The sequence below is a fragment of the Numenius arquata genome, chromosome Z, assembly GCF_964106895.1.
Source record: "Numenius arquata chromosome Z, bNumArq3.hap1.1, whole genome shotgun sequence".
Lineage (NCBI taxonomy): Eukaryota > Metazoa > Chordata > Aves > Charadriiformes > Scolopacidae > Numenius > Numenius arquata.
Window position 1 is genome coordinate 81,231,510 of NC_133616.1, and position 19,691 is coordinate 81,251,200.

At 38.8% G+C, this 19,691-nt stretch overlaps 1 protein-coding gene across 12 annotated transcripts in view; it reads right to left on the reverse strand.

The window, feature by feature from the left end:
* MEF2C (myocyte enhancer factor 2C) overlaps positions 1 to 19,691 on the reverse strand; it is a 142,586-nt gene that overhangs the window by 26,384 nt on the left and 96,511 nt on the right. For 4 of the 12 annotated variants that reach the window (XM_074166456.1, XM_074166461.1, XM_074166455.1 and 1 more), the window contains 3 exons: positions 12,506 to 12,649; positions 5,420 to 5,606; positions 4,292 to 4,339 (listed from right to left, as the gene is read on the reverse strand). The exons of 1 other annotated variant lie outside the window; for it this stretch is intronic. In XM_074166456.1, the coding sequence (XP_074022557.1) occupies positions 4,292 to 4,339; positions 5,420 to 5,606; positions 12,506 to 12,649 (379 nt within the window). Of the gene's footprint in view, positions 1 to 4,291; positions 4,340 to 5,419; positions 5,607 to 12,306; positions 12,445 to 12,505; positions 12,650 to 19,691 lie in introns of all 12 variants that reach the window. 7 more of the 12 variants (XM_074166454.1, XM_074166460.1, XM_074166459.1 and 4 more) reach the window with 3 other exon arrangements.

Here is a 19,691-nt window from a genome sequence, read left to right on the forward strand (position 1 = left end):
AAAATTTTTATTTTTAATTTTTAGTATTAGTTTGCTTATTTATACATATAGTTTCAAAAGACACTACTGTAACTAGGTGCCTTTGAAATCCTTGCTTATTTTTGGTACAGCTTGTAGGCTTATTTGGTCAGATTGCTTCTTTTAGTAAATCACTCTTTTGAGAAGATACAATCCAGATTGCCTCTACCCTCAGGGTTTATAAATTACCCCCCCCTTACTATTACATATATTCCCGTGTGGCTTGAAATTCTAGCAGAATATATAATACATTCGCCCACAGTCAGTACATGACCAAGAACAGAAAAAGGAGCAGGAAAGCACTAGCAAATTACAATATTGGCTGGCAGATCCAGGACCTCATCCCTCAGAAGATGAGAAGGCAACTGTTAGCTCGTGGTTAATTTCCAGAAGAAAATGACTAGCTGCTGATTTATAGGTAAACATGGGATTCAGTTATTAAAAAGACATGGGATGAATTTTTCAAAATGAACTACTGATCTTTTCAGTTTCCAGTGATTTTAAAGAAGAGGTAAAAAGGTAGTTTGAGAATGCTTGATTTAAAGAGAAAAGCACTTAGCCCCCCTGACAGCATTTATAGAGTACCACGTACTTTTTAATAACTTGCTCTTTTAGTTTAATATTAATGTTATGATGGACATAGTACAAAAATCAAATAGTGAAATAAATAAGTTCCGGGAAGTGAATAAACAATTAAAACAAGTATATTCTTTATCATACCCGTCCTGGATTTAAAACTTGAGATTGAATTTTTTCTTCGATTTTATTATTTATAGTGGTTTAAAATGCAAAGAAATTCTGTTGATTTAAATGGGCCTATTTCATTCAAAAGAAAATTTAATTATAAAATACAAAATATCATAATCTGAAAACCATATAAAAATGAAAAATTAAGTCTAAAAATATAACTCAGTTTGAAAATCAAAAGTTCAAAGTACAGATGCAATACTGTTGCATTTTGATTTTAAAACTATTGAAATATTTCTGAAATTTTAATCTTTTTCAGGCTTTCAACATAAATATTAAGCCACTGAATAAAACTTGAGTTCAGATAACTTACTGTACTAAAACTTTGTAGACATTATTATTTTTGGTCAAGTTACTGTTAAGCGATTTCGTTAAAGACTATCGTACCTAAAAATTAAGAGAACTTCACATATTCTATTATGTAAATAGGTAACACATCACTTAGTCTTCATACTAGTTACGGGGTAAGCTAGTATGGTTTTAGACCATCCCAATTTGGAACTAAGAAGTTCTTGTTCTCTCTTTCAATCAAAAGCCTCTGGTTTGAGAGAATAGTGCAAAGACATTGCTGTATTTATAACTTAGCAACTACACTAAATGTGAAGTTCATTTCGATTTTGTTGGCAGTTGCTACAATCACATGATAGAAACTATTCAATCAGTGTTTGGCTAAGAACAAATTTACTTTAACAAACCTGAGATAACCTTGGTTTAACTTAAAAATATCACCAACGGTATTTAGTTGTGTAGGGTAATAAAGAAATAGCCAGCTTTTTAAAGTTCTATTTATGTCTTGGGTTGACTCCCAAGGTAAATTGTGGATGATTTCAGGGTTATTACTTGAAATAATCCAAACCAACAAAATAACATACTTTTCAAAACACAGGCTTAACTAATCTTTTTCCATTCCTGATATTGCAGTTATAATGTAATTTGTTATAATGTAATTTGTTAAAGTAACGCAGAAACTGAGGCCTGGCGTTAGCAATCAAAAGTAGTTTCATTTTATAATAGCAGAAATGAAGCTCTTTAGACACTTCTTCTTCTTGGAGTATGTTATTTTGAATATATGCTATTTTTGGACACTGCAGAAAAAATGCAAATTCATAATGTTCTAATTTGGCCAGAAATATGAACCCCAACAGATTAAACCACATGATCATGCTACCAGCTTCTAAGATGCCAAATAGGAAAAAACACAGAGGTCTCTGTTTCTTGTGAGGAATGATGAACAAAGAGAACTTTTGATGTTTATTCTTCTGCACCCTAAAGAAAGAGGACTGTCCAAAATAGTGCCATTGTGGAATGATGCAACTGAGACAGAGGATTCAACCTTATGGTGACCTTTTCATCTTCCTTCAGCCCTGTATCAAATTCTTCCTACTGCTCTGCATTTAAGAGATTTAGAAAACACTTCTTTAATGGTGTTTAAAGCTCTTATTGCCAGATCAAGAACAAAGACTATTCATACGATTAAATATTTATGATGCATTCCTAGCAATGCCCCTCATATATATGCCCCTCAAATCAATTGCCTACTCCAAAGTTAACATTGCTTGAGAGCTTAATGCATAACGCTGCGCCCAGGAAATACAAATTCATAATTTGTGAGTAAATAATCAAGCTATTCCTCTTCCTATGCTTATATATGCTTTTAATATATTTCAAAAAAAAAAAAAAAAAGTATTTAGAAAGAATATAGAAAGAATATAAATTTTAAACTGGCATATTGATATACAGATTTTATTAAGCACAAGGATTATTAAGCCAAATGCCTGCGTAGAGGAACTTTTATTTAAGTATGTGTGCCTATTAAAAGAAAACATTGCCTTCTTTACTAACTGCTTTCCAGCGTCTTTTTAAAGGATGAGGGAAACCAGTAACGAGGCAATGATATTTCTTAATGAGCCAGAAGAGGGAGCCCCTTAATAGGGCAATCAATTTCCTGCCCGAGTCCACTGCCGTTCCTGAAGTTTCTACTATGCATGAGGTCAAAGTGAGAAGAAATGCGAACATGGCCAGAATGAATCTTTCTTTAGCTGTGTTTCGCGGGCTAACAAAAGATAATTAACAAAACTGTAATTTTCTATCATGCTTTCTTTTTTTTTTGAGAACAAAAGAGACTTAATAGCTAAGTTCCCATGGTCTGCCTTCCCCACTCCTAAATTAATACAAAATGACCCGTCAAAGCTTCAGCATGCGTTTAAAGTGCCTTTCTGACACAATGCTGTGCAGCTTCAATTTCACTACAAACGCATCACACAAACATCTGTGACTCATCTATGTGTGAAGATAAAAGGGGGGTGGTCTATCGCAGGCAGAGAAGAGCCAAGAGAGAGAAGATCGCTATAATCCAGAATTTCTTTATAAGTGATTTTATGAGACAACGTCAGAAACAGCATATATATATATATCGTACTCGGTTTACAGAGCACAAAATGGATCTTCCAACTATTTTTCCATACAGCGCTTTCTGAGAACAGATAGCCCAGTGAAATTGGATGTGCTCCACGTTTTACCACGCAGCTTACTTTCTTCGAACACATGTGTTTACTTCTCAAACTGAAACAGTAATCTTGCCATTGTCTTTTGTAATCCGTATTTGTAATAATGCAACATTGCTGACATTGCTAACAAACCACTGAGTTTACTGAGCAAAGGGGACTACTCTGACAACATTGCTTTGATAACACAGACCTTAGAAGAGCGAGCACAGCTCTCATTAGTTCTACAGGAGCAGGACTACAGGGGCTAATCTTTTCCTCTGCGTGGGTATTTTGAAAATCCTTTCCCTGTTGTGTACCAAAGCACTTAAGTAAATACATAAAACTAAGCTTAAGTTAATTACTGATTATTTAAGTAAATGCTAACAGATTTTGCTGACTAGCAATGGTCTTAAAGCAGAGGCTTGAAATCAAATCTGTGCTCAGTAGATTGAAGTCTAATGAAAGACTCTGCATCGAGGCATGTGCCTCGATACAGCAAAAAAGGCATGTGCCTTTTGCTTTGTATTTTTATCCCCGTCAATGGCAGGGGGGTTGGAACTCGATGATCTTTAAGGTCCCTTCCAACCCTAACCATTCTATGATTCTATGATGATCGAAATCTTTACTCCAGCTAAAACTCAAAGAATGAAACCCCAGTTCCACTATGTCAATGGTAAAACTCCCTGGGACTTGAAAAGGATCAGGGTTTCTGACATTGGCCTCATCAGGAATTTTGACTGAACAGGGCTACGCAAGGGACCCAAAAGTTTTTATGGAAAAGCTAATATGAAGGAAAACAGACATTTGTATCCATGCAATTTGTTGAGGTGCAAGATTTTTGGCATGGCTGAAAACAAGCCTCTTCCTACCAATAAAAGCAGCACAAATATCAACTCCCCACCCCCCAGCTGGGGGAAATAAACCAATGCCGATCACTTTCTAACATCCCACCTCCAGGATGGAGCTATTTTAGGACTCAGCCTTTGAAGGAAGTCCTTTGTTCACTTAGAAAAAATAAATATAAATTCTTTTCTCTTTACCTGCACTGGTGCCTGCACCGGTTGTGAGGTCCCCACCCATCAGGCCACCTAGGGGGTTGAAATGAAATACTACAAATGAGCACGATAAATTATAACAGGCAAACATTCAAAACATTTTCTCTAACTTCAAACGGCCAGCTCCAGTACCCACCACTGTTTTCCTCTGACTTCAACAGGCATCGGATCAGACCCATAGTCATAAAATGGTAATGTTTAATGTTACCTGTACAAGATACTTGCCTTTCAAGGACAAACAAAATATTCAGTACACAACATTTCATTACTTTATTTTCATACCTCCACAGCATATGAAAAATAAATTACATTTGAATGTTATGTATAGCAGTCCTTCATTTGAAAACTATATTTAGTCCAGCATTAGTCAGAAAAGCAAAGGCTTTTTCATTTTAATTTGCTCAGCCTTTCATAGACATTCGCCACAAGGATTTTTAAAAATTCTCTTTGCACTTGGGGACCTCAAATGGTTCTTTGAACCCTCTATCCTTAAGGATCTTGATGCTGCTCCGGTCAGACAGATTGAATGAACTTAATCCCCATTTATCCTATTCAGAGGTGAGCCCTCATCATCACCAGAGCAAAGCACAGCCTCTTGCTAAACAGGGCACTCAAGTATGGAGCTCAACTAACATTTACCCATCAAAGAACCTGTGAAGGCATAAATAATGGTAAATTCTGAGTCTGGCCTCTAGACTGATGACTTAAGCAACGAGTGTCCTATTTTACTTGCTTCAACTTGTTTGCGTTGGCTACATTTTCTCCCCTGCCCCCTTAAGCTTTATGGTATAGTGAGTGCTTGCATGAATTAAGTAGACAAGATGCCTTTTTATGAAACAGCAAATTGTCTGCCCTTTTATCCTTTATTGATTTCCTTTAATCTTAGTCAATATCCAACTTTTTCTAGAATTTTTTTTTTTTTTTATTTTCTAAATTGGGCATAGAAACACCTTTGGCTCTTCTTTTGATTTTTCAACACAGCAGTTTTGGACAAACTGTTATGACTGGTAAAAACAGAGCTCTCGTTTCTCAGAGCACAGTTTAAAGTGACCTAAAGGCACACAAGCAGCTGATAAAAGAGCATTTAAAGGGATGGGACTGAACAGAGCCTACCTGTGTTACCTGCACTCGGAGGCCGATGTGTCACGCCAGGAGACATGCTATTTCTTTGCAAAGAAGGATGAGCCAGCGGCAAAAGGTTGGGGTTCCCCAGCGAGCTGACTGGGTTACTGTATACCAAACTGTTGTGGTTGGACACTGGGATAGAAACTGGCATCTCGAAGTTTGGTGGTGGAACAGCCTGTACAAGCAAAAAAGGGAAACAAAGAGAATAGTACAGAAGCACAACAGCCTTCAAGTACAGTTCCTCCATATGTAATTCAAATATTTTGTAGTTGGTGGTTAAAATATTTATTCTTGCCCCCTCCCCCAAGAGAAGAGTTTCAAAAGAGTTACCAAGGCTTTTAAATATGATCTTTCAAATAATGATTCCATCTTCCTTTAATGCAGTTGGAAAAATTTTTTTCACTTTTTTTCTGTTTAAAACAAAACCCTGCTTTATGGGGCTTAATTTTCTTTTTCTTTCACTCTGTGAAGTTGTAATTGTTCACTTGTGATATCTTAATCTAGTGTCACAGATGACTGCAAGATCAAAGGTACATGATTATGATGACTTCATCGCATGGAGAAAAATTAGAAGGTGTGGAATGCAAAAGGGAAAGCTTTAATTTCAGCTTATGTTGCTTTAGCAACCAGAATGATCCCAAATCATGTTAAAGGCACCAACACAGTAAATTACTTTTTTAAAAGTTTCCATCTTAGCTTTGAGGGACTTAAAAGAAAAAAAGTTTTACTCAGGGATAGGTAGCATATACAAGAACTTTAGATGCACACCAGTCTTTGGGTTCTTTGTGTTTTGTTTTTCTTTTTTTTTGGGGGGTGGGGGGTGATGGTGTTTGGTGATGCCTTTTCCATATACTGTTTTCATACTTTAAGGGCGGATCCTCTCCTGAGCCAATGGATTCTTTGCAAGAATCCATTTCTCTGCAAGAATCCATTTCAAAGAAATCCCAAATAATGGACCTCTCTGACAGAGGGTGTGAGAAGATGCAGTACCTGATTCTCATTATGATCTCAGAAAGTCCAACTCAGGTTTTCCTGGTTAGTTGATGGGTTTATCGGTTGGGGTTTTCTTTGGTGGCAGTTGCCTGAATTTCTCTAAAATTTATGACTTTTGTGGCATTCAAATACACGACAATTCCATATTTAATTTACTTGGGTTTAAAGTAACTAATTTCTTGCCTTTGTGAATGGAAAGAAAACTTTTTCAGAATTACCTGACAGCATTTCAAATATTCAAATACCTGAACGCAAACAAAGCACCCCTTAATTTGCCATTTGAAAATCTTATAAGCTTCAAGAGACTAAACCCATCAAAAATTCTTTAAACCAGCCTTGTAGCACCTTCAGAGGGAGGAAATTGCAGATTTTAATTTTGTTCTTGGCAGCTGATAGCACTGGTAAGTCTTCAAGGACCTAGAGGGAGTGTGTTGAAAGCCGGACACATGATCTGCTGTGTCAGGCAATAGAGGCACCCTGACCTTGTGCCACCCACGTCTCTTCTCTAGCTGGCCAGAGCTGTTGGCTGTGCCCTGCATATTATAGCCCTGGCCATCGAATTACAGCTATTCCTTAAGACCTTTTTTTTTTTTAGTGTCTTCTCCCCTTTCTAGGGGCAGACATAATTTTGCTCTAAATTTAGAGGAATCATTTTGCTTAACCACTGAAACACACAGCAAGATTTTAGTTTGGGGTATGATGTGAAGGATACATTACACAAGTGCCTCGGGACTTATTTCAAGGTGTTGATTTAGATCCGAAACCTTCTACGTAGCTCGTGGCCTGGGTTTGTGAGAGATGGCTGTAGTATAACGGCTGAGATCAGGTATGGCTCTGGAGCCCAGTGATCTGCTGGGATTGGTCGCTCCCCAGCTGGGGCTGCAGGATGGGACTCGATTCCCTTTGGTGAGAAGCTGAAGCATGTGCCAAGGGCCATATCTTCCATAGAATTGATGGGTTTAAACACAGATGGGAAGGGGAGGAGAGGTGTCTTGGGAATCTATGTGTTCGGTGGGTAAGGAGCAAAACCACACACGGTGCTCTGTGTAGGGATCCTGACACCTAATGTTTGTGTCTCACAAACAGAAAAAAGAAAATAAATGATTATGTGATGAAAAATGTATTTGATGAAGTATGTTCTTTATTTCTTCCAGAAGCAACCTCTCTTTGCCTGCAGATGCTTTTACAGTTGAAGTCCAGCTCACTAGCTGCATGTGTGGCTGGTCATTCAAAGGAAAATTTACGGAGTACATAGCGCAAGGAGTACCAGTGTATGTCACGGCTGAGGTCTAGGCTCCTTGGAAATAGGTTCACACAGCATAACCTGAAACATTTTATCAGCCTGAAGGTATGTTTTGAAGCACGACTTTCTCTTCCCTGGCTATAGGAGGACCCAAGAGGTTCTCAAATCCCATGTAAGTCAGAAGTGCATGGCTGCTCCTGGAGCTCAAAGCCAGCTGCTGCTAGTTTCTGACTTTTCAAAAGGATTTAGCCAGTGAATCCACATGAGGATAGATGTCTTAGCTCCACCTCCAGCCTGATGTGAGACATGAACAACCCTCTGTGAATGGAGTCTCTTGTTATTGCAACGTTCAGGGCTGTGGTGGAGATCTGTCTGCCTGGTGGCTTCGAGCACATGATGCTGCCTGCTTGAGTGCCAGCCCATGCCAGGTTGAGTGTCACCCACTGGGGAGCACTTTGCGCAGTGGCTTCTTCACCTCCATCATGAGATCTGTGAAATCTGCCCCCTGAGCCTGGGTAGGCAGCTGATGACACCAATATTGATTCTATTTTCTCAATTTACTCTAATCCCAACCTCTGTTGAGCTATCTAAACTAAATCGGAAGGTCTTGCCAATCCTCAACAGCCTCATCTGCTTTCATCATTACGCTCTGTATTTCCTCCTTGTACAACCCAAACCCTTCAAGGGCTGCAGTCATCTTTTTCTATATTAGTACAGCACAAAAGAGCTCCCATCTTGCTTGCTCTTGAGGCTGCCGGTCCCACTAGTCATCACCAAAATGTACAAACATTGCTGAAACAGTTACTTAGCTTTCCTTTTTTCATTTTAAAAATATATTTTTAAACTAGTTAAGCAAATAATTTTCTTAATTTCTGTAGCAATGGTTCCATTTTCACCATTTTACCTACTATCTGGATAAAATTACATTTATTTTACAGAGTAATTCATAGGCAATTTTATCAGGGCAAAGTCAGCGTACTCTGCTTTGCAGCACAATACATACTATATCTGGCATATAGTAGTTTTTATTTCTTCTCCTCAGCAGTCAAAGGTTAGAAAGAAAAGTTTGACTGGATAAGCACCAGTATTCAAGTCTCTAGCTGTAGTTTTGCTCTGGTTGCCCAAATTTCGTTACAGTCTTATATGTCCTTCTCCAAGAACTGCAACCTCCTGCAGATTCTCTAGTCATTCTTGGTGGTAAATCACGAGGCATATCTATTCCAGCTAGGCCTGATGGACATTAAAACTTATGATGCACTTGCGTAATATCTATATTAGTAAATTAAACTTGCCTAGGAAAGAAGGCCATCTGAGGCCACAGAGCAGTCCACGTCCATACTATTAAGCTTTCTCAACCTCCAAAACATCATGACTACATATAAACTGACAATTGGGAATTGTTGCTGGCCTGGGCTAACTACCAAAGAGAGCTAAGAAACTGTCTGGGAGAGCGTTATTTGGCCAGTGCCAAAAGCATGCCAGGGACCGTTCAAACAATTCAGAGCAGAGATAAGCACCTCCCGCTGCCTCGGAACGGTCTCTGCCATTTGCTAATTTACTAACATAGACGTTGCCTTACTCTAACGTGTATGCAGATTGCCACATTTTGCCTTTTTTACGTTTTTCATTTCTCTGTCTGTTCTCCTTTGGACACAAGTGCCAAAGAGGGCAGATGGCTCACCTGTGAGGTAACCGCCAGCGTACAGCACACGCTGTGTTAGATGTGGGCTCCGCAAGCTGCGGTGTGCTGTGCAAAGCAAAGTGCTGGGGACTCAAAACCCTTGGAAATTAATCATTCTATGTTAAATACTGTTTTTATCTTTCCCATGTTCAACCAGGCCTTCATTTATTTAGAGACAGAGATACTTATAGCTCCCTTCTAGTGGACTATTTCTGTCTCCTCTGCTTTCATCACTCTTATGAAAACTACAAATAAATGTCTAATTATTATCAGATGTTTTAGAACAATATAAATACTTATCCCCAGAAAATTATCTGAGGAAACATTATTGGCCTTAGCTGTTAGGAGAAAAAGCCAATTTTGTTTTCATTTGGCAGCAGCTTTATTCTGTTACAAGACCAGGCACAGGCTTTGCATTGTTTTATATATTTTGTAAGTAGTGATTTAATGACTTGACTTGGTGACTTTTTGTTCAATTTTGCTTTCTTCCCCCCAGCTTTCTTGGCTACCTTTGATGTTCACAAGTAAGTGAATATAACTTTCCTGACTTCCTTGAAGTTATAAGGATTTGTACAGTTATTATTGTATATAATATAATATTTTGTAGATATATAAAAATATGTTATATTTACAAATTTCCATTATGTACTAGCTTTGAGCTCCGTCTTGCCCATTAGATCTCGGCTTATGCCAAGTGAAGGAGCTCCTGTTGCATTAGGGGAGAACACCTACTGATTCTTCCTTTTGTGGTGAGCAGCTTGATGGAGCACACAGACCTGGAGCCCTGTGTTTGAAGTACTCAAAGAAGGGATATCCTGACTTACATTAAAAGAAATGCTAACATTTTTCAGTTCTGTATCTCTGAAGTGTGTCTGAAGTAATTTCATAAAAAGATAATATGTTGTACCTTATAACATCCCTGCAAGGAAGTTACATTACACCCAAATACAGCTCAGGAAACCAAGTTAATCAGCAAGTTAATAACTGAAGTAGGACTATCTTTGACACCAAAAGTTTAAATTTAATGAAAGCAACCAGAAAGTCCATTAATTTTTGGGAGGATAAAAGTAATGTACCATGTTTAGATTAACTGTGTTGTTTCTAATTCCTAGAACTTTTCTTGTTTTAGACGATTTTCCCAAATGCTTGTGGAGGTAAAGAAAGTGATACAACTCACTACCACAGGAATGATTTTTTTTCCAAGGTGTTTTTTCATATCTTAAGATTTCAAATGGTTATAACCTGCTGCTTTGTTGGAACAAAAACAGGTAGCATGACAGAAACAGATGATCTGAAGGACCATCCCAATCCCAATTTTTAAGGTTGAAAAGTAGGTTGGTTAAATTCTATCAGTGAAAATTCCATCACTTTTATTTGAACAAGACAAAGGTCATCCTTGAAAGAGGAAAGGAATGGCAATTGGTAAGAGTTTGATGTGAAAAAGGGTTAAGCATTCCAGCTTATAACAGTCACCGTAAATGTTGCAGTCATCATTTGTCAAACTGAGTTCCATCCAGAGAAACCAAATTCATAGTGACAGCTTTAGAGGATTGTTTTTTTTTTTTTTTTTTCTGAGAAAAATAGCTATGGAAAAGAAGCAAATAAAAAGGGAGGTAAAAAAAGATGGATTATATGTGTGCGTCTCTGATATTTTATATACAGAGAGAATGTTGGGCATCCTTAACCAGCCATTCCAAATACTAATTTATCAAATTTGGTGCCACACTGGTCTCTAGGAAAATCTTTATTATTTAATTTTTTTTTTTTTGCGAAAATACATTTGCCATGATGTGAGAGCTTCTTCAAATTTTGATTAACTTGAGTGAAAACCTTTCTGCTGAGGATTAATGGAAAGAACACTTACACTGCATAGGATAGAATCTGAGCATCCTTAAGAGGTATTCTCAGCTTAGGTATCAGATTTTGTACGCACAATTGACTCGCACTACAGAAGAGACTTTGCTCATTCTGGGCATTACAGACATCCTTTTTGACAGATAACCATACAACCTACACGTGGGAATGAGGAATGAACACATCCAAACAATCTCTTCTAGAAGCAAATTCAGATGCTTCTTTGGACCTGGGCAAATCTTTGGTTTGTTACTTTCTCTTCCGCACACATTTGGAAGAAGGGCCAAATGTAACTTCCAAACCCCCACATTCTTTTTGTCAGCTTTATATAAACATAATGACAAAGTATTCTCCCCTTGTATGTCTTGTGCAAACGAAATAGCACATGCAGAGTTATTTCTCTTAGATATCTGGCAAGGCATATGACTGATGGTTAGAAATTTTGACTTGGTTAAAACAAAATTTAGCTCATGTTAAAGCATTAAAGAAATGCTGATGAGATCAAAGCAAATTCTCTGATAAAGCTGTAAAATCACCCCAACACACAAACATGTCTGAATCCTGCCATTAGGCTCTCATGCAGTCTGTTTCTCTGCAGCGAGCAAGTAGCTGTAACCCTTCAGTGCTGCAACTGAGTTTAGCAGAGACACTTGAGAACCGAAGTGACACGCACAGAATGCACTAATTACTATATATAAAGGAATTTCAGTTCTACATCGTTTTTTCTATATCACCACAGAAAGTATTCTGTGGGTTTGTTAGCCTGTCCACAAAGAAAGATTTCCATCGTTATTTTTTAGATATAATTTGGGCGAGTGGTGTGGTAAAACAGTTCTGTAAATCAAGTGAATATAATGTATATATGTATATTTCACTTCCTTCTGCAGGTTTCACCTATAGTAGGCTTTGTCTGTGTGTCAGATGTAGAGACTTGGGAGAAAAATATGTCATGTGAAATTTCTGACCACAGTGTTTAATTATATATTGGGCTATTAAAGCCTGTTTCCAGCTGAAATGTTTTCCTTACAAAGCCAGAACTGAAAGGGTTATGGTTTGTTACTGCAGCAGTTATCAGCAGACAGCCATCTAACCTTTGGTACTTACAGGTATTTTATGGCTCTTGATCATATTATCAAATTCTTCATTAATTTTTTTGTATTTTTCTTCAGTGCGTGGGGTGAGAGCGTAAGAGGAGTCAGGATCGGGGCTTTCACAACCTTTGTTTTCTTTCTTGTTCAATGCCTGCCAGGTTCAGAGAAATATCAGAAAGTAAAAAAAATGAAAGGGAGCTCAGAGTACTTACACATAATCTTTGCCTGCTGATCATTAGATCAATATCTTCATTAATTTTTCTGTACTTGTCCTCAGACTCAGGGCTGTGACCTACTGAATCGTCTGCATCGGGGTCTGGACTGTCACAGCCATTAAGTCCTTTCTTTCTCAACGTCTGAAATACATAATTTGGAAAATTCAATCCTTGACACAGGCTGCAAGAAAGACTCAGCAGTGTTACAGCAACACGAACTGCCCAGCAGTGGAAGGTTTTACATTATACTTCAGGGAAAGAAAGCGACTAGAGATTCACCACGTTGATGCTGTAGGTCTCCAATTAGGAATGTCAAGAGAAGACCACACAGACCTCTTTCTTCTGAAACCAGAATCAGTCAATAAAGAACAAAGCTGGCAGTCTGGCAAAGTGCCTGTGCTGGTACACCCCCTCCCATCATATCCAACAGCATTAATGGGTTAAGATACCCACCCAGAATGCAATTTATTTTAACATATATATCCATTTGAAATGAATGAACATTAAAAGCAAAGGATGCATACTCTTTACAGTGCAAGACCCCAGTGTTTTCCTCTTCCATAAAGAAAGATACATGAGGAAGGAATGAAAAAAACCAAACAAACACCCAAACAGAAAACCTGCAACAAATTTAGGAATTCGTGTTCTTCAGAGAAGAAGCAGGAGTACCTATATTGAATTCTTCTTTGGGAGTGGATGTAAAGGGATGACATTAGCAGTGCCCTGACATTCCTAACTATATGCTTTTGATAGGACAAGGGGGAGGACGGAGTTGCTAATGTGGCCGTGAAATACCGACTAAGAGCTTCTAGACATGGTGTTTACCTTTTATTGACTCCAGTTACAGTGCTACAAATGCACAGAACTGAAGCTTAACGTACAAGAAAAAGCACTGCTAAAACAGATGCTCAGTGAAAAGTCAAAACAGATGAATTTCAGGTTCATCAGCTCAAATCAACCCTCATAACAATGATCATCATCACAAAGATAAAAAATAGAGATTAAAAAACTTAAAACCAGAATGAAATCAGTAGGTAACAATTCAGAATGGTTGCCTGGCCTCAAATAAGTTTTAACAGGCTGGATCGGGGTTTGAGCAACCTGGTCTAGTGGGAAGTGTCCCTGCCCACTACAGGGGGTTGGAACTAGATGGTCTTTAAGGTCCTTTCCAACCCAAACCATTCCATGATTCTACCCCGACAGATCACCAAAGAACAATCACTGGATTCATTAAGGTAAAAGAATACAAGAAACAAGCCTTTGTGGATGCCCCAACTACAAGTGGAGTCAATATCTGTGAGATTTCTCAAATTTAGCTTTAAGAATTTCTTAGTCAAAAACTCCTCAAAAAGTCCATTTGGCTGTTACTACTTTACCAGACAGCTTGCAGTTAATTCTGAGTTGAAACCTGGCTAAGCAATCTCATTTAAAACACATAGACACATAGCACTCATGTGTTAATAAGTGGCTATGCTTGTGCTGTGTATTAGTGTGGGATGCTCCAACTGGTTTCTTTTTGCCTTTTCCGAATGGCTCCCTCTCGTATGAGCTTTTTCTTCCTTTTGGAAAAGTACATTTCCCAATTATTTTCTTTCTGGCAATGTCCAGTTTAACACCATCAAAGTGCTCAAGTATTTTAACGTCATACCTTGTTTCTGTACTATTGCATTTATTTACTAAAAATCAGGCTTAATTTTCTGCATTTTACCTGAGACTTCAGAACAGAGCTCTCTTATTCCTGCAAAAGCTATAAAGCTGTTCTCCTTGTGAAGACACACCCCTTGAACCTGCCATTTTCAGCAAGTCAGCAAAGTGATGGTGATCTGCCCTAAGACATCTGAGCCTTCCAAACTCATGGTGTGGGCCTCTGAAACAGGTATCGGTAGCTGGGGAAGGCTGGCTCAATGGAGATCTCTCCTTTCAAATTTTGTATCTACGCAGATTTCACATCTAATCCCATGAGCTTCTACTGACACACAATTATAAATCCATTTGAATCAAATCGCAAAAAGCTAAAACAACCTGAATGATTCTCTATGCTTCTTCTCCACTCCCTCTTGTCTCTCCTTTTAATGTTAACTAGTAGAACTGACATAGTCAGTTGTATGATTTCTACAGCTATAAGCTTGAAACAAGATGATTATAAAGACGGCTTTTGCAATCAGCTGTTGTTTGATAGATTTAATAGATAAAATATGATATAAAAAGTGAAATTTCACTTTTACATCTGAATAACTGATGTTCTTCTCTTCATGCAAGTACAAAACAGTTGAATTCATAAAATATTCTGTTTTCAAGATCCATTGGATCAAGCTGTCCAGACATGAAATCCAGATCAGCACACCTGGGACCTTTTCTTGAGCTCGCTGGAGTCACTGATGGACTCTCTGAGGAATGACGCTGATGTGAGCTGGATTGGATGGCGTCCTCAACTCCAAGCTTTGAGATGACAGCCCAGCCCCTCTATTTACAAATAGCAATGACCCAGAGGTCAACACAACTACAACTGAATGCACATAGGTGAGGGCAGGGAGCTGCACAACTGTTACCATACCAGACGAAAAGCAATATGAAAAGACAAGAGGCGGAATGTTTTGCAGCCTCTTTGAATCTTCTCCTCTCCCATCATTCCCAAATCCTTGTCTGCTGCATTCGCAAGATCATATCTGGGTAAAAGAAGATGCCTTCAGTCTTCAGCACACTCACAATGCCCTAAAGCTCTACAACTGTCCAGCACAGTTGTGAAATGGTCACTTCTGAGGTTTGAGAAATTCAGCAATCCACTGCCATCTTTCAGATGATCAGAGGAAGAAAGGCAATGTAACCCAATGAACATCTTGCAGCAGTCTCCAAAAAGAGACCAGACTCCCTCCCAACATAATAATTTTTTTATTTTCATAAATTTCATAAATGAAATTTCATTTCATTTTATTTTCATATCCTTACAAAGCAGGTTGCTGCTACACCAGGTGGAGAACAAGCAGTCTCTGTTTTCATCAGAAAGACCCATTTTAGTAACATCATGCTGGAATTCTACCCAAAATTAACTTTAGCCCTAAAGAGTAGAGGCAAACCTTTCCCTTGAAAAACCCATCAACCCAGTGTATTTGGCTGGTACCCCTTGGCTGATCACTAATGCAGTGCACTTCTTTTCTTTCCTCCCACTTCCCTTCCTCCCTGCCTTGCAAAAAAAAAAAAAAAAAAAAAGGAAAAAAAGAACATGCTTCAATGAGCTGGGGTAAGGTTAGGCAACAGAAATTTCCATGAGCGTGCTGCAGCCAGAGGCACAGCTCCTAGCTTTCTGAGTGCTGGAACTAATGTCTGGTTCTCTGTGAATTGCATTTTGGGGTAAAGTGCACTATCCAGGGAAGTCTTCGGATGGCTGGGTCTCTCGGGGATTCTCTTGCCCCCTACCCATCCTTCTGCTGATTCTTTGTTCCTTCTGCGTGTAAGGACTCAGGCTGCAATGCTGCCTTCAGCTGGGAATATTTCTGGGAGTAATTTCTGGTTCTCTTTTCTGTGCAAGAACATATAATTTTCATGAAACTTGTTGGAATCTCATTGTCTTTGAGACCCCACCCTTTACATCAAATTTGCTTGGCACTGAATGAAAAATGAAGAAGTTACAAGGAAAAAGACAGAAGAACAGACTGAGAGACTGCACAGGACCATGAACACACACACACAGAGTCCTCCTCCGGAGAGAACAGTAGGCTGAAAGCAACATATTTATCCTCTGCATTAAGGTCCCGAGTGTTATTTAGGACAAATATGATGACCCTGGCATCCCAGAAAGCCAACCCCATCCTGGGCTGCATCAAGAGAAGTGTGGCCAGCAGGTCGCGGGAGGTGATTCTACCCCTCTACTCTGCGCTCGTGAGACCCCACCTGGAATACTGTGTCCAGCTTTGGAGTCCTCAACACAGGAAGGACACGGACCTGTTGGAATGGGTCCAGCGGAGGATCAGAGGGCTGGAGCACCTCTCCTATGAAGACAGGCTGAGAGAGCTGGGGTTGTTCAGCCTGGAGAAGAGAAGGCTCCGGGGAGACCTCACAGCAGCCTTCCAATATCTGAAAGGAGCCTACAGGAGAGCCGGAGAGGGACTCTTTGTCAGGAAGTGTAGTGACAGGACAAGGGGTAATGGTTTTAAATTGGAAGAGGGGAGATTTAGATTAGATATTAGGAGGAAATTCTTTCCTGTGAGGGTGGTGAAGCACTGGAACAGGTTGCCCAGGGAAATTGTGGATGCCCCATCCCTGGAAGTGTTTAAGGCCAGGCTGGATGGGGCTTTGAGCAACCTGCTCTAGTGGAGGTGTCCCTGCCCATGGCAGGGGGTTGGAACTAGATGATCTTTAAGGTCCCTTCCAATGCTAAGCATTCTATGATTCTATGTTCCTGAGCACCTTTGCATTATCTCTGGCTTCTCAACATGCAGGCTACAGTTTTCTCTGTTCTATTGCCTTGTTTGTTACTTTACTCTCCTCCACATCATTACCTACCATATTATACCTCTCAAAAAGGTCCTTAATTGTTGTGCTTCAACAAATCCAATACCTGCTGATACAGCACAACTAAAAGTGGCACTGACCAATATCTACGTGATCCATCCCTATTCACAAGCTCTCTGGACTCCATGTCAATTTTTCCTCTTCTCCTCTGCTCTGTGTCACTTCTTGAAGCAGAGGCTGATTCTGGACATTCCTGCAGTTATTAAGAATCACTGAATTGTAGGGGTTGGAAGGCACCTTTAAAGATAATCTAGTCCAACCCCCAAGAAGACCAACTGGGTTTCAGCAGGCTAGAGTCTTTCACCCAGTCTTGCAGTGATTTAGAAACCGTTTTTCTTACCATGTTAAGCTGTCACAGCCTCTTGCAAACCCTGGAAAATAGCCAGACCTATCGCATCCTCCTAGAGATTAGCTAGTTTCCAAAGATTTAATGACTATTCAGGGAATATTTAAGAGGATAAAATTACACAATTGTATAGTGCATTGCATTCTAGAGAAGCCCAAGCCAGATTTCAGTTATTTTTAAAGAAAATAAGCCATTTTTGAACTACGGAAGCTCTACTTCTTCCAAGCAATTAAACAAGTAATTATATTGGACTCCAATAACCTAAAATCAGCCAAGGCATTTGAAAAACAAAATGGTTAAAGGAAAACAACCTTTGGCTGAAATCTCATATGCCAGCAATTTAGCCTAAATCCTCCTCTATAAATCTCAGAGGAGAAGTGCTGACTTAGTGACATACTGGCTGCTGTTAAATGAAGTATAAACAACTATTTACTTTCATTTCATGCAAAATTTATCATCACTACAAAAGCACAAAAGAAAATATGGCACTACCAGCCAGGTCTGATTTTATCAAGGCAATGGAAATCATTGCAATTTGAAGGCTTTTGAGGAGGAAAAGCTTTTTATTTTCCTAATCCTGTCTCTGTTTCTGCATTATTATTCTCTTCTTCTAGCATTTCTTTAATAGGAAGAGTGGAGAAGGCTAGAAATTAAATTATTTTTTATCCTACCCTACCCTATCCTGTCCTGTCCTATCCTATCCTATCCTATCCTATCCTATCCTATCCTATCCTATCCTATCCTATCCTATCCTTTAGTTTGCTCATCTTTGTAGAGGCGTATCTTCTTTCTTTTTAGTAAGTACATCAGCTGTGGAGCTGCTCCACGTTAGGGCTTGAGAAGCCACAGATATTTGGACTTCACAGTATAGTTTCCAAATTAAAAAGACCAGGTCAGTTGATAAGTTCCCCAAAAGGTTCAGACCAGCCCAATTTGTCTAATCCATTTTGATATCCTCTGCAAAAAAGACTTAACTACTGCAAGGTTAATCACTATCTTCATCTGTGTAGTGAAAAGTGCGATCTTGCTGGCTTTTCATCTGTAATCAAAATTTGCAGTAGGAAAGATTCAGAACTGCAGGTCTGCTTCTACCAATTCCCGTATCTGTTGTGCTGTCTAGAAGCCACCACAATGATCTCTAACTGATAACCCCACTAGCAACCATGACAATCCACAGAGTTGTAATTTGGTAAATTATATTCCACTGTCAGAAGACAAAGACCATAAGTGCCCTCTATTTTCCACTATCACTTTCTTTCCTGTATCTGGATGGGATAAATCTTTTAGCCACAAATGAAAAACAGTTTGGTCTCTTTTTTTGCTCACTGGAGCCACATATCTACGTGGCAAGGCAGACAATAGCCAATTACAAAGGAATGATATGCTATTGTGTTCAACTGCTTTATTATTTATAGCCATTCCAAAGAACCCGGCCAAATTTATGGAGGCCCCCCAAAAAAGCAGAAAATATTTAAACCATGGACCCAATTAATTTAAGCGCCAGTTTGCTCTCTGTGCACCAGAAACATTAAAGTTGGAAAGTGTTGAGTGAAGACAGCCTTCCTTCACTCTCTTCTCTTGCACAGTTATATAATGATGAAATTTTATGATGAAATTGCACGATACAATGTATGGTGCAATCAAGTAATGAAAGGTTCTAGTGAAATGAAAAACACAAAGAGGAAGAGATAGGTTGCTATGGGAACCGTCCATCTGAATTCCCTGACTTCTGTGTAACTAAAATCTCAAATTTTATGTTCCATTAATGTAGAGTTCTTAGATTTTTACATTTAATAATGAACATAAACTAGTATGCTGGTACTAATGTACTTTAATTGCATGTTTAGGAGAATCAGATAAAACATTATTATACTTACTGTTATCTAACAAGCTCCAGACAAAAAAAAAAATGTATACCAGTAACACAGAAAAATGGAACATTTCTTGCCTCTTTTGTATAAATTATAGAATGCTTTTGTGGTTTATACGCTTTTTGAAATAAGCTACAGGGCTTATATAATAGCTGAACTTCTATAACCACATGTTAACCTTTTTGTTACTATTTTATTTTCACCGAAGTTTTAAAGAAAAAAAAATATTTCCATTGTCTGGTCCTGTACGTCTGTTCTTCTTCAGACGAATGCACGTTAAGTGTGCTGCTCACAACAATGCACCAAACCCTCCGCTTGGTTTTGCCTCTCGTTTTTGCATGCCAAGTGATTATTCTCTCCTCCTTCAAGTACCTTCTCTAATCACACCTCTTGTGAAACCAAACAATGCTGGCACCCTTTGCCAGTAACATCTGCTTCTCTTAGCTTAGGAACGATG